Below are 15,962 nucleotides of genomic sequence, written 5' to 3'. Positions count from 1 at the left end.
GGTCTATCACGTGTTTTGTTTGTTTCACTCAAATATTAAAATTCACACCTATACTTCATTTCCTTTAACAGGCAGAACTAAAATAAGTATCCGGTCCAACAACAGTTCCTGTGTCAGAGATGTCTGAATGCAGCTATGGACAGATATGTTTTTTCCTCAATTTTACAGTCAGGAAGAAACAGCTTTACTTTACTTTAAGATACTTTTATGAAGTTTATCTGTAGGGTTTCATAATTCTAATTCCAAAATGACTGAATGCCTAAATGTAAGCGTATTTTAAGTTAAGTGGAACTTTTTATCTAACAGTAACATATGTATTAGGATGTGCATCTGTGTTAGTGGTTTGTGCTGCAGCCACTTCCTGTGTTAAAGGAGTGACCAACTTAAAGACAGACAGTGAGACGGAGAATACGTTCAGTTCAGTTTTTAGTTTGTCAAGATGTCTGCAGATACTGTCGCTGCTCCACGTTTGAGCCTGAATGTGAGATATAACAGAAATGTCCAAGAGAACAGCGGAGAGGAAGAGGAGAGTCAGGTAAAGATCTTAGAGGATGAAGAGCATCACACTGATCTCGGGCCACAAAGAGCCAGTAAGTCTGAAATGATGATTGTTGTAAAGGGGAAGTTCATCTCAGTTTACGTGTGTCTTTATAACAATTAAATACTGAATGCTAATTCGCAATTAATCAATTAATCCACCATTAGTCACCATTAACTCTGGGTCATTATCAGGTGTCTTGGTGCTGTAATCTGGTGCCTCGTGAGTCATTCTTATTGGTTAAACTTCAAACATAATAAAACATGTTCTGGATGTATTTTGTCTCTGTAGGACCACACACTCAAACCAACCCTGCAGCCAAAAATAGAAGGTGTTTCAAAGCTACTGCAGTGACTCTGGGAGGGTTTTATCTTCTGATGTTGGCTGGACTCTTCATTCGCTGTGAGTATTTTGTTTTAATACAAACTGTCATATTTTAAAGGAGACCTGTCATAAAAACATACTTTTCCAGTTCTTATATACATTTGGGTATCTGGAGTGCCTACTAACACACCAACTATGAAATAAGACAACTCAGTCAGTTTTTTCACCACTGTCTAGATGAGGAAACATGTGATTCAACAAGCTATTCACATTTGACTTCCTTTCCTCTGTCACAGTCAGGCTCATTAGAAAATACTTCTCTCGTCTGAGTAGCTCCACCCACGGCTTAACAACTATCTTTTGCATAGCTTTGCCATATTTTTTAAATAAGCCAATCAGAGCAGACTGGGCTATTACAGGAGGGATCTTAAAGAGACAGGCGCTAAAACAGAGGTTGTTGTTCTTGTTCACATCTGATGCTTCAGTTAAGAAGTCAGTGATCCTCTATTTACTATTTACAACATCTCAACATATACGGCAGGTTAAAGGACAGGCACACCAAATAACTACATTACAGTTTGAAATAATGAGTGATATTTCATTATGCACAGGATATACACTCACGTAAAGGATTATTAGGAACACCCTACTAATACCGTGTTTGACCCCCTTTTGCCTTCAGAACTGCCTTAATTCTTCGTGGCATTGATTTAACGAGGTGCTGGAAACATTCTTTAAAAATGGTGGCCCATATTGAGAGGATAGCATCTTGCAGTTGATGGAGATTTGTGGGATGCACATCCAGGGCCCAAAGCTCCTGTTCCACTACATCCCAAAGATGTTCTATTGGGATGAGATCTGGTAACTGTGGGGGCCATTTTAGTACAGTGAACTCATTGTCATGTTCAAGAAACCAATGTGAAATGATTGGAGCTTTGTGACATGGTGCATTAACCTGCTGGAAGTAGCCATCAGAGGATGGGTACATGGTGGTCATAAAGGGATGGACGTGGTCAGAAACAATGCTCAGGTAGGCTGTGGCATTTAAACGATGCCCAATTGGTACTAAGGGGCCTAAAGTGTGCCAAGAAAACATTCCCCACACCATTACACCACCACCAACAGCCTGCCCAGTGGTAACAAGGCATGACTGATCCATGTTCTCATTCTGTTTACGTCAAATTCTGACTCTACCATCTGAATGTCTCCACAGAAATCGAGACTCATCAGACCAGGCAACATTTTTACAGTCTTCAACTGTCCAATTTTGGTGAGCTCGTGCAAATTGTAGCCTCATTTTCCTATTTTTAGTGGAGATGAGTACCGGGTGGTGTTTTCTGCTGGTGTAGCCCATCCGCCTCAAGGTTGTGCGTGTTGTGGCTTCACAAATGCTTTGCTGCATACCTCGGTTGTAACGAATGGTTATTTGAGTCGAAGTTGATCTTCTAACAGCTGGAATTAGTCGGCCCATTCTCCTCTGACCTCTAGCATCAACAAGGCATTTTGGCCCCCCAGGACTGCCACATACTGGATGTTTTTACTTTTTCAGACCATTCTTTGTAAACCCTAGAAATGGTTGCGTGTGAAAATCCCAGTAACTGAGCAGATTGTGAAATACTCAAACCACCCTGTCTGGCACCAACAACCATGCCACACTCAAAGTTGCTAAGATCACCTTTCGTTCCCATTCTGACATTCAGTTTGGAGTTTCTATAAAAGTCTATGAGAAAATGAGGCCACCTCTCACTTGATTTACCTCAGTAAACATTTTCATATGAGTTCATGGTCTCAATCGCTAGGTTGAAGTGTTATTGAATACAGCAAGGTATTTAGTAAATTATGGTCAAATTTATTTTAAAACAGACGATAAAGCAGGGGATGCTGTACGACCTGTCAGTCAGAACAAAGGCTTAGCAATAGTTTTTAGGTATTGCGCCCAACAGTAGTGAAAGTCTTATTTTTTAATCATGGATTGACAGACTGATGGTCAATGACTTGTTACTAAGCAGGATATCCATTTTAGGTCATAAAATGTCATTGTAACTTCATTAAAGACTTCACACAAAGATTTAGTTTAGGTAACAGAAAGAAATGTGAAAACAGCATTTCCTGTTTTGGCCAAACTGTTGAACTGCTGTGTGGGGTGTGAAAGTGTTTAACTAACTGTGAATAAATGCTAGTTATACGTTTTACACAAATGCATTTATAGTTTATAAATGGTTTCATAAAATAAATCCAAAGGTTGGACAATGCAGTGTCCTCGCTGAAGTTAAGAAAACCACCAGACTGGAGTTACTATGTTTTTATTAAGTAATAAGGTTGTGTGTGTGTGTGTGTGTGTGTGTGTGTGTGTGTGTGTGTGTGTGTGTGTGTGTGTGTGTGTGTGTGTGTGTGCGTGTGTGTGTGTGTGTGTGTGTGTCTGTGGTATGTGCTGTTACTTCCTTAATGTTCTTTACTTTCCAAGAAACACTGACAGCAGCAGCATCAGTACAGTACATGTTACATTACTGAATGTATATCTATATATATATATATATATATATATATATTACTGAATATATATCTATTAAAGTTTTCCAGCAGCATAGTGACAGATCTACACAGTAAGCAGTAAGTGAAGTTAGGTGCAGCTACGGTTTCTCAAGATGTCCGAAGATATTTATGCCAAACCAGATATGTCAAAGAAGGTGAGATACAACAGAAATGTGCAGGAAGACAAAGGAGAGTGGGAGGAAAGGACGGTGGTAATATACGAGAGCACAGACGCTATTGGAGATGACCACATTGATAATCAGTCACACGGAGGAGGTAAGTGAGAAATTATGACAAATCAATATTATAAATATTAATGATTATCTGTTTGAATGTGGCTGTACCTTCAAGACACATTGGACTGATGTGTAAACTCTACGTTTGCTCTCAGTTTAGTTTGTTAGTCTCAGTTGTCAAATCCCAAGGAAACTGCCGCCCATCTATGTTTGTCTCTAGAGATGTACATGTACAGTATGGAAACCTTGTGTTTTGCAGCTCTTTCCTGGAGTTAGTTTTATTATGTTCTGCTGAGAGTATCAGAGCTCTCTGGTTAGAAGAGTCATTTTCAAGTTTTGGGATGCATTTTTTATTAAGAAAATGATGCCCAATGTGTTTGGTTATGGTAACATTTAACTGACAAGTGTCATTTCTGAGATCTGAGGACACATCTCCGGTAAAGACATAAAACCACAGGACAGGAAGGAGGGAAGTACAGTGTGATGACGTCTGTTGAATATCATTAGCAATGTAGGGCCAAATAAAGAGAGAGAGAGAGACTAAAGAGAGAGAGAGGAAAGTCACTATAAGGCAGCTTTTTTATTGTGTCAGTTCTGCAATTCAATGGCCCATTCCAACTCAACATTTCAGATGAGTTTATATTTATTATACTTTAGTGTAATACTTTGTTTACCTAAGAGGTTTAATAATTTTTTTAAAGGTGCTTTCACACCTATAGTTCACCAGACTCGACAGACACCAGATTTCGGGGGTGATGTTGCAACATTGTTGCATTTATTAATTTGGTTGGGTTTGCGTTAACACTGCACTCTGTCAAAGGCACCAAACACAGTTACCAAATGTCAAATGGTGGAAACAGTCGCTTGTTTATTGGACAGAATATCTGAGTGAAACCTGCCGACACTTCTGGTCTCAGAAATAATGGAGCAACACCACATTTATGTCTTGGGTTTCCTGGTTTTGCTTCAGTGTTGATGATGTCACACAGACTGATGATGTCACACAGACGACCATCATCCCTTAAATCATACATAAGTCTATAAAATTGTGTGCAAGGTTGAAGCTACAGGCTAGTAAATGCTCTGTTTGTGGTTTACTTCCTGTATTTGGGTTAGATCGTGTTCTCACCTGAATGTAACCTGGAGGGTCTGACACATCCAACCACAGATCAAAGCTGCTGAGTAAAAGGTTATTCTTACAGGGACATAATACGGTCTCTTTACACTCGTTTTTTTCACTCTAAAGCTGCTGCTGTTTCCTGACACGCGCACTCACACAAACACACAAACACACAAACACACACGGTGGATGCAGGAAAAACCGGAGATGAGACGTACAGGATGACCTAATTTGAGGACAGCTACGCTCGTTATTGTAAGGGCAATGATAAGTTAAAGTCCAATAAGTCCTTTATCAAACCGTATGAATGTGTCTGCCAGGCCAGGATAGGAAATTAACTAACAAGGGCAATGTGGATTGGTTAGTTGAGTGGTGTGATAACAATGCTCTCATTATTAACACTGTGAAGACAGAGGAAATCATTTTTGGAATAACTCAGAATTGTCAACTGTCCTTAGTGAAGATTCATAACTCAGAAATTAGTCAAGTCTCGGTCTATAAATATTTGGGTGTCATGATAGACGACAATCTCTCATTGACTTCTCATATACATTTTATCTGCAAAAAAATACAACAGCATGTGTATTTTCTTCATAGATTGAGACCTTATGGAGCTAGTAGTCAAATCATCTCTCTATTTTTCACATCAGTAATTCAGAGTATGATGCTTTACTGTAGTACTGCTTGGCTAAGTAGGCTCTCAGTTAAAAATAAAACCAAGCTATTTAATCAGATTAAAATGTGCGCAGAGATTATAGAAAATAAAATTATATCTAATACGCATCTTCTTGTTTGATATTTTCACTTTCTTACTAAATTAATGCTATATTTTTTACATGTATTAGTGTAAGCAAACCCCTAAAAACATGGAAAATCCATAATGATAACTAGATAGGCTACTTAACTAGAAAATGATCTCAGATTAGGGGGCAGTTCACTGAGGAGAGATGGTTAAAGACTTGATTACTGAAACGTAATCCATGTCCTGATTGGTGGAAAATGCTTACAGAAAGAAAGTCCTGTTGTCAGGTAAACATCTCACTGTCACAGAGCCTGAAGTGAAAAGTTGTGGAAAACAGCAGCTGTGATGATGAATGGACTGATAAGCAGGATAGCATTCCTCCTGTATGCCTCATTTGAAATAAGACAATGTTGTTGCTAAATAATACAACCAGCAACATCATCAAGAATAAAGAACGTCAGCTACGTTTACAAGAGTTTGTCCAAAGTTAAAGATTGGTTGCGAATTAAGATAAACACTTAGACTACAAACTGACATCTTTCATTTTAGTTGGTTTGTAAAGTCGCTGTTTGCAGAGTAGAGCTGTGTTTGCACAGCGCGGTGGACGAGAGTGGACAGCCATGCAGAGCAGACTGAAATATCGCTTTCTGCCTGTACAACAGGTAGGTGGGTATTGATAAGTATTGACTCTGTAATCATTGAGGGTTTATTGTAGGCTACTTACAGTAGGCTAACGAGTGTAGCGTTAGTTCATCTCCGCCATCGGCGGTAAATAATCCCCGGTAACGTTTCCAGTCAGTTAGCTACATGTGAAACGCACACACCTCAGTCTGTCTGTCGATTTTGAAACTTCTGCCTGTTTTGTTCGTGCTTCAAATAAAGCTTTTGGATTTTTACCTACCGGAGAGGTGCTTTTGTGGGTCCATTGTGCCTCTGTGTGCCTGACAATACCAACATTTGCAACACCCTGAGCCTTTTTGGTGAGGTTACTAGGAAAACTCACTCAATTTTATTCTCCCTGAAACAAGTTTTATTTTTATTTTTAAAGAAGTATACTGAAAAAAATCACACTTTTTTTGCAATTTTCACTGTCTCTCGCAACTTCGTTGCAACAAAAATACAAAGACATCGCAACTTTTATCGATATTTTTTACGAAAGCTCCCACAAAATCAGGCATTTTGGGCTGCAACAATCTCAAAAAAGGCTGCTAAATCCTGGAGGAACTTATAATAGGAACTTTGACAACAAAGACTCATGTTGTGTCCCTGTAATGAACCTTGTTCTCTGTGTACTTTACCACTTTAGGACCAGACACTGAGAGACATCCTCCGGCTGTCCAAAGGAAGACTTTCAGGGCTGCAGCACTCCGTCTGGCAGTGCTCTGCTTTCTGATGATGACTGGAATCTTCCTCTTATCTGTAAACTGTAAGATAAAATACACTTCACAACTACTGAGCCACAGATACTGAACCAATACTCCATGCATATATATATATATATATATATATATATATAATATATATATATATATATATATATATATATATATATTCCCAAAAATTTATATATATATATATATATATATATATATATATATATATAAATATATATATAAAATATTAGAAAAACTTTAAAAAAAAAATTAAATTGCCAAAAGCATAGCAACAAGTGACAAACAAGCCAGAAATCTTTTTTTATTACGTGGTGCTAATTACATTTTTCCTCAGGTATTTGGAGAAACCAACAAAAATCTGTATACTCTCAAATAGTACGTCTTAGCAGGGGTTAAAGTGTGTGTGTGTGTGTGTGTGTGTGTGTGTGTGTGTGTGTGTGTGTGTGTGTGTGTGTGTGTGTGTGTGTGTGTGTGTGTGTGTTTGTGTGTGTGTCTTGTAGTAAAGAGAAAGATTGGGAGAAGTAAGTTTGTGTGAGGTGGACCTGGTCACCACAGACCCAAATCTTGTCAGCTGTTGCTACTGTCATATGCTGCTGTCTCTTCATGTGGCCCATTATGTTTGGCACATTGTATGGGTCACTTCTTATATCATAACAAGGTAATACAATGTGTAATCAAGCGATGGCTGATTAACAGTAATGTAAATGCTAAATGCCCTAATACCTTTTGATACTACAACAATGGAAAGTATAGGCTCTTAACCTTGCAGTTTTGCACATCATTCTCCATTTCTTTGCACAAAACTCTCCAGAAAGGGCCATTTGATGGTTTATTTTTCAAAACTTTTTCCATACCCACGGACCCCCCTAAGGTGAGCTCCCCCACAGAACAAATCCCAATTTTACCCCTGGTCTTTAGTTACAGTAGGTCTTTATTAGTTGTTGCAACATAAACAACATAAAGTGTAATTGGATTTGCTAAATTACCCATCAAAACGGTACTATTACTGGGTGCACGGTATATTTTCCTGCTTTTTTGTCCTATGCCAATCACACCCCTGATATATGCTGAAATAGTTATTAGTTGCTGTAATTATTCCTACTGTCCATTTCACCTGTCAAGCGATCCCTTCCTAACACAATTCCAATGGAAAAAATTCTGTTTCCATTCAGCTGAAACTTTATCAACAAAACACTACCAGGATGTTTCCTTTATGCCACCACTCAGCAAGGAAACACCGTCAGTGGAAACATGAAGAGAGAAAACTGTACTGAAGACATATTGAGTTTGAGAAAGTCAGACTAATGAGACCTCATGCAAGCTTTGGCTCATTTTTGCACAAAACAAAGACTGTGGTTTTATGTCCCAAATATTTGTCTTTAGTTTAAAGCAGAATGATTTGGTGTTGTTGTTGTTGTTTTTTTTTTTGTTTTTTTTTAACTTTGTTAAGGTTTTCATATTCATCTTTTAGTCACTTTGCTGCAGACCAGATACGACCAACTGAGCAAAAACAACAGCCGGTTACAGAGCAGCTACCAAACACTGAGTGTAAATCACAGTCAGTTACAGGATGAAGTAAAGCAGCTGAAGGACAGAACTGAAGGTAAGAAAAGTTTAAAACCAGTAAACTCCTGTATTATACACATATACAGCATTTGGAGTGCCTACTAACCCACCAACTGTGAAATAAGACAATTCAGTCTGTTTTTTGACGGCTGCCTAGATGAGGAAACGTGATTCAACAAACTATTCACATTTGACTTCCCTTCCTCTGTCACTGTCAGGCTCATTAGAATATACTTCCCCCCTCTGAGGATCTCCGCCCACTGCTTAACAACTATCTTTTGCATAGCTGCGCCATATGTTTTAAATAAGCCAATCAAAGCAAGCTGGGCTATTACAGGAGGGGTCTTAAAGAGACAGGCGCTAAAACAGAGGTTGTGGTTCTTGTTCACACTTTATGCTTCAGTTAATACGTCACTGATCCTCTATTTACTTTTTTGTTAACATATAGAACAGGTTAAAGGACAGAGACACCTAATAACTACATTCCATTTTGAAATAATGAGTGATATTTCATCACACAAAGGATATATATCTTAATTCTGTCTTTAGTTTAAAGCAGAATGATTTGATGTTGTTGGTCTGTTTCCTATTTTGTTGTGGTTTTCACTGGATATTTAGTCGATTTACTCTTTCATAGTTTCAAATTCTTATTTTACATTATTTTTTACCTTTATTTATGTAACTGTTGTTATTTCTGTCCTCAATAAAGGCTCACCTTATCTTATATTTCAGTCACTTTGCTGCAGACCAGATACGACCAACTGAGCAACAAATACAGTCAGTTACAGGATGAGGTAAAGCAGATGAAGGACAGAACTGAAGGTGAGAAAAGTTTAAAACCAGTAAACTCCTGTTTTCAAATTATTTACAGAGTAAACATCCTGAAAGGGAAACGTAACAGAGGAAAGAAAGATCTTTAACTAAATAGTTAAAACTGTAAGTCTTATCACTTTCATACTGAATGATGTGAAATCTGTCTTTGTAACATTTGGCATTAAGAGAAGTGGTGTCCTGATGGATGGATGAGATTTGGATGCAGTTGTTACTTTAGGTGTAAAGAGGAGAAGACTTGGGATGATAGCAGAGCTGACTGTCAGCAGAGAGGAGCACATCTGGTCATCATAAACAACAAAGAGGAACAGGTGAGTGTGTTTGTTTCTGAGTGAGTGATTTTAAAGAAAAATAAATTTAATGGAAATATTTAAACATACATAATGTCAATTTGAAATCTTTGGAAAATTACCTTGAAATGTTTATTTTCCTTTGTAAAATGCATTCTGATTACATGAAATGTTAACTGTCGAGCTTTAAACGTGCACTTCCTCATGCGTTCTGTTTCTCTGCTGAGTATAAATGTCTTTCTTCACTTTCCTCCATTACTAATGTGTGTTTACTGTCATGCTGTTGGGTCCAGTCCTCAGTGTGTGGTGGACCGAGGGATCCCTCTTGTGTTTGTTGTGGCTGATGAAGTCACAAGATGACTTTACTAAACAGAAATGCTGAACTGTGAACAGAGAAATGATTGTTGTCTCTCGTCAACTACTAGGAGTTTGTTACTGAGCTGAGTAAGGATGAAGAATCCTGGATTGGTCTACGGTATGAAGAGAAACAAGGATGGAAATGGGAATGGGAATGGGTGGACGGATCACCGCTGACAGAAAAGTGAGACATTTTTTGAGACAAGGTTTTTGGTTTACATCACAATTCCATCATGGTCACTGTTTGTTGAAAAATGTTAATTTGATTGGTTTGTTTAAAATATTTTAAGTGAAATTTAACAGGAGTTTCAGCTGTTTGATAAAAGAACAACATTTTATTTGTCTGACAGGTTCTGGGCAGCAGGACTGCCTCGCAATGACAGTTACCATGCTGCAAAATGCTGCGATCAACAAGGAAAATGGACAGGAAGATATTTTGCTGATGATTTTAAGAACTGGATCTGTGAGAAAAAGATTCTCTGAACTCTTTGATGACAGAGAGGTGTGTAGTGTTGGGATCAGCTTTGTTAAATCAGACCAATTCTTTAACATTTACTCTGTAGTCCTACAGGATTATTATAATAAAAGCTAATACAAACATGGATTAGCAGGTTGTCTTTACCTTGGTTTATGTAGTTAATTATGTTTGTAATCAATTAGAATTTTTTCCTTAGAACATTTTACACTCTACACAAAATAAAACCCCGCCCTACCTCCATCTCCCCTCCCAAACCTGTCCCCACAACCATTTAAATCATTATTATTTTTTTAACGCTGCACTGTAACCTTAAAGGTCCCTTGACATGGTGCTCTTTGGATGCTTTTATATAGGCCTTAGTGGTACCCTAATACTGTATCTGAAGTCTCTTTCCCAAAATTCAGCCTTGGTGCAGAATTACAATGTCTTGCTGCTGAAATGTGCTATAGAAATAAAGTTGCTTTGCCCTACAACCTCCAGCCTGTCAGTCTGTCTCCAGGGCATAGAGAACACTGTTGTGTCTGTCTCAGAGGAAGTGTAGCATTAACCGCGCTATACGGCCGCTTTTCGGCTCGTGATTATATTATATTGCAGTGAACGCTGTCTGTGTGGAGTTTTGAAAAGTGTAACCACACTTGCGACCACATTTCCATGACTCGCTGTGACTTGAAGCTGCAGAGGTGATGTAGTTTAATCCGTCTGCACCGCAGCTCTGTGTCAAGTCAATTTATTTATAGAGCAAAAAAAAAAAAAAAACCTAGGCTGAACAAAGTGCTGCACAAATTTATATTCAACGACATTTAAACAACATTTTTTTGGCTTTAGACTCTGGTGATACTGTTGCTCTGCTGCTATTGGACCTTACGGCTGCGTTCGATACAGTCGACCACCAAATCTTATTGTTTCGACTGGAGAACTGTGTGGGCATTAAGGGGTTGGCCTTAGCCTGGATTAGGTCCTATTTGGAAGGCAGAAGCTTTTCAGTTCAGGTTGGTGATGCTCTGTCCTCTACGGCTCCTCTGTCATGTAGAGTTCCTCAAGGGTCTGTCCTTGGGCCGCTACTTTTTTCAATGTACCTGCTGCCTCTTGGGTTAATCCTCAGAAGTCATAATGTTTCGTTCCATTTTAATGCTGACGACTGCCAAATATATGTACTGCTAAGTCAGTCAAAAACTCTTTTAGATGAATGAAGTGAAAGCATGGATGGCTATGAATTTTTTGTATTTAAATGAAAGCAAAACTGAGTTTGTGTTATTTGCTCCTAGTGACTCGGCTGCTGCGGTTCCTGTTGACGTAGGTTGTCTAACCGGACACATTAGCCCTGTGGTTACAAACCTGGTTGTCAAGTTGGACGGTCGTTTAAAACTTGATGCGCAGATTGGGGCAGTGGTGAAGACCGGCTTCTTCCAGCTGAGGCAACTAGCCAAAATAAAACCGGTTCTATCTCGACATGATTTTGAAATTTTAATCCATGCTTTTATCACCACTCGTTTAGATTAACGCAATGCACTTTACACTGGTATTAGCAAATCTAATATGGCACGATTACTAGTCCAAAATGCAGCTGCTTGTCTTTTAACTGGAACTAGAAAATTTGACCATAATACACCCATCCTCCAATCACTCCACTGGCTCCCTGTGCACTTTCGCACTGATTTTAAAATTCTGTTATTTGTTTTTAAATGTCTGCATGGCCTGGCCCCCCAGTACCTGTCTAATCTGCTCGTGCCCTACACCCCCTCTCGTTTGCTCCGGTCGGCTGACCAGGCACTACTGCTCGTCCCCAAGACCAAACGTAAATCCAGAGGTGACCGTGCGTTTGCCGTGGCAGCTCCGAGACTCTGGAATGAGCTGCCTTTGCACATCAGACTGACTGAGTCTCTTGCTGTTTTTAAATCTCGTCTTAAAACTCATTTATTTTCTTTGGCTTTTAACTTAGTTTGAGGGTTGACTTTGAGTTTTGTATTGCTGTATTTATTTTTATTGTTTTATTAATATTGTGTTGTGCCTCTGTTGTATGTTATTGTTTATTCATAGACTGTGTTCAGCACTTTGGTCAACAGTGTTGTTTTTTAAGTGCTTTATAAATAAAGGTGGATTGGATAAAAACAAAGGCAGACAATAAAAATATAGACACAATGAACATCATACAAACAACACACTTCTATACAAATGTCCCTAATCATACACCAAAGAATAAAAATGTGTTTTAAGACGAGACTTAAAGATCTCGGCCGTGGAGGAGGACCTAATATGAATGGGAAGTTTGTTCCAGAGCTCTAAGGTGTGTGTGTGTGTGTGTGTGTGTGTGTGTGTGTGTGTGTGTGTGTGTGTGTGTGTGTGTGTGTGTGTGTGTTTCTCAAAAGGGGTACTTTGGAGGACTGCAGGGGGTATGTGAGCACTTTTTTCTAAGTTTTTGTCACTGTTTTTGAAGTTTGTCACTTTTTTAAATTCTTTTTCACTTTTTGTCACTATTTTCAACCTGTTCTTGCCTTCGTTCCTTCCTTCTTTTTTTCTTCTGTCTTCTTTTTTTCTCCAAGTTTGTTTGTTGTTATTTTTGTCACTTTTTTCGAAGTTTGTATTCCTTCTTTCTACTGTGTTTTTAAAGTGCGTTAAAGTCTGTCGCTTTAACGGTTTGTCGCGGTTTTCCAAGTTTTTTTGTACTAATTTTCACCTATTCTTGCCTTACCTCCTTCTTTCTACCAACTTTTTCCATGTTTTTACATTTAAAAAAAAGCTGTTGCCTTTTTTCATTAGCATTCAAATGTTTTTCAGTTACATGGCTGTTGTTTGGTAAATCTATTGCTGGTCAGGGGGTACCAAATCTTGATAAATAGTCATGAAAATAAAGGAAACGCATTGAATGAGAAGGTGTGTCCAAATTTTTGGCCTGTACTGTATACATATATATATATATATATATATATATATATATATATATTAGGGCTGTCAATCGATTAAAAAAATTAACTAATTAATTGCACAATTTGCTGTAATTAATCGCGATTAATCGCTTTTTTAAATTGAGACTGAAGCTTGTAATAATGGATATTTAAATGCTAAATCACTTAACTTTGCAAATATGAAGAAAAAAACAAACAAGGAAAGGTTCTGCTAAGTTCAGAATGTTTAATATCTTTCAGAACAACAGCAGCAACAATTTGGCTTATTTAGTCCTGCTGAAGGCTGCTGAAACGGCTAGAAACTGTCTGACTTGAGAGCAGATTTTTGTCACCGTCCCCGGCTGCTGTCGCCTGCTCTCGTCTACTTTACAGGCGAGGAGCAGTTCATCTCCAACGAGCCGAGAGTTCAGTCGGCGGCAGGGCAGTCGGGACTCACCCGGAAATGGCGAGCGCAATGAGGTGACGTGACTAGTCTCTCAAAATCTGACGAAAATCTTTTAAACTGACCTTTGTTGAGCTGAAATGAAGACAGATTCTGCAACTGCACGGCTTATTTCTCGCTTAAAATGTTTTCAGAAACATGTTTCAGTGAACTATTTTAGTACAATATGAGATCGTATTCTGAACGGCCGCCATGACAGTCTGGCTGTCAACATCCGGAGAAAACAAACCCATGTGACGCGTTCGTCCAATCAGCTGCCGGTTTTCATTACTTGGGCAACAATACCGAGTAGCGCCGCCTGCTGTTATGGAGACGTATTACGTTTCTCAGTCGCCACATGAAGTAAACAAACACAGCTGCGTTAATTTCGTAAATTTTTTTTAACAAGTTAAATATTAAAAAATGAACGCAAAAATGAACGCGTTAATTTTGACAGCCCTAATATATATATATATATATATATGCAGAGCAGTTGCCACGGCCCCTTTTCTGTGCCACTCATTTCTCCATTTCCCCCACTGCACCTCCAACTAATTAGCCCCAATTGTCAGTACCCGATCCGTTCCACCTGCACAATCCGTTCTGCGCATGCGCAAGATGTTTACGCATGCGCAGATGATAATACTGTTTTACGACCTGCCCGATCTGTTCCACGCTAGCCTCCAGTTTAGCTAACAGCTAATTCGGCTAACCGCTTGCCGACAAATAACGCATGCGCAGAACGGATCGTGCAGGCAGAACCGACAGCTAGATTCAGTCTAAAATAACGTTAAGTCAAACATAATGGGAAAAGCAGGCTACAGCAAAATTAAGATTTATAGTAACAATAAAGACAAGTATTGAGTGTATATAGTTAGTATTAGTTATAACGTTAGCTTAACTGTGGAGGCTGACGGACGGCAGACCGCTACAATCAGCTAGCGGTTAGCCAAATGAACTGTTAGCTAAAGTAACGTTAGCTTCCCAGTGGAGGCTAACGGCAGACCGCTATAATCACCTAGCAGTCCGCCCGAATTAGCTATTAGCTAAACTAAAGTGAATTAGCTATTAGCTAAACTAACGTTAGCTTCCCGGTGGAGGCTAGTGTGGGAACAGATCGGGTAGTGTCGTAAATCATCGTACCACAGTGCATGCGCGAACATCTTGCGCATGCGCAGAACGGATTGTGCAGTTGGAACGAATCGGGTACTGACATCAATCAGCCACAGACTTTATTAGACATCACCTGTGCCCACAGCCCCTTCCCTTTGTTCAAGCCAAATGGAGGAATCTTTGTGTGTTGCTGCTGGAAATGCCATGTCTCCTGCCTTGTGTGCGTTTTTTGATTTGATTTTGATTTGCAAAACTTTATTAATCCCGATAGGGAAACTGGATTGCCACCAACCATGCTGCCATCGAACACAATACATAACAAACAGTCAAATATAAATAATTCTGAATTAGGAGACTAATAGATCCTGATTAAGAGACACAGTTTTAAGAAAAAATTCAATTTCACAATACATAAATGTAAAAAACAAACACTATAAATGACAAAAATAATATTCAACAGTTAACTGTGTTGGTTAAAATATCTAACCGCTGCGGGAACAAAAGACCTTCTCCTGCACTCACTTGAGCACCGAGGCATTACCAATCGCTCACTGAAAGAGCTTCGGAGTCCTTTGAACAAAGTGTTTAGTGGATGGCCTTCAAAAAGCAGGACAATTTTTATTTTTGAACTAATCCTCTTCTCTACAGTAACCTCCAGTACGTCCGGGTTAAGACCAATAACTGAACCAGCTCTCTTGATTAGCTTGTTTATCCTATTTTTGTCCTCAACAGATATACTGTTATATATATATAAATGTTTGATTGTCATTCAACCCCCAATTGTCATTGGACCCCCTGCAGTTTGCCTATAGAGCTAATAGGTCTGTAGACGATGCAGTCAATTTAGCCCTCCACTACATCCTCCGGCACCTGGGCTCCGCAGGAACCTACGCCAGGAAGCTACGCCAGGATCCTGTTTGTGGACTTCAGCTCTGCCTTCAATACCATCATCCCAGCACTGCTTCAGGAGAAGCTCTCCCAGCTTGGTGTGCCTGACTACACCTGTAGGTGGATCACTGACTTCCTGTGTGACAGGAAGCAGCATGTGAAGCTGGGGTAACATGTCTCTGATTTACAGACCATCAGCACCGGATCCCCTCAGGGCTGTGTTCTTTCC

The 15,962-nt window shown here is 39.1% G+C and overlaps 1 protein-coding gene across 1 annotated transcript; it reads left to right on the top strand.

The window, feature by feature from the left end:
* Nucleotides 1-9,474: 9,474 nt before the first annotated feature.
* LOC114568734 (CD209 antigen-like protein E) lies at nucleotides 9,475-10,480 on the top strand. The gene is made up of 3 exons (XM_028598387.1): nucleotides 9,475-9,594; nucleotides 9,999-10,114; nucleotides 10,281-10,480. Exons 1-3 carry the CDS (start codon nucleotides 9,475-9,477, stop codon nucleotides 10,411-10,413), a joined length of 369 nt encoding a protein of 122 aa, XP_028454188.1. The 3' UTR covers nucleotides 10,414-10,480.
* The last annotated feature ends 5,482 nt before the right edge of the window (nucleotides 10,481-15,962 follow it).

Source organism: Perca flavescens, chromosome 14, assembly GCF_004354835.1.
Source record: "Perca flavescens isolate YP-PL-M2 chromosome 14, PFLA_1.0, whole genome shotgun sequence".
Taxonomy (NCBI): Eukaryota; Metazoa; Chordata; class Actinopteri; order Perciformes; family Percidae; genus Perca; species Perca flavescens.
Note: the sequence above shows the minus strand (reverse complement) of the source record. Positions and strands in the feature narration are given on the sequence as shown.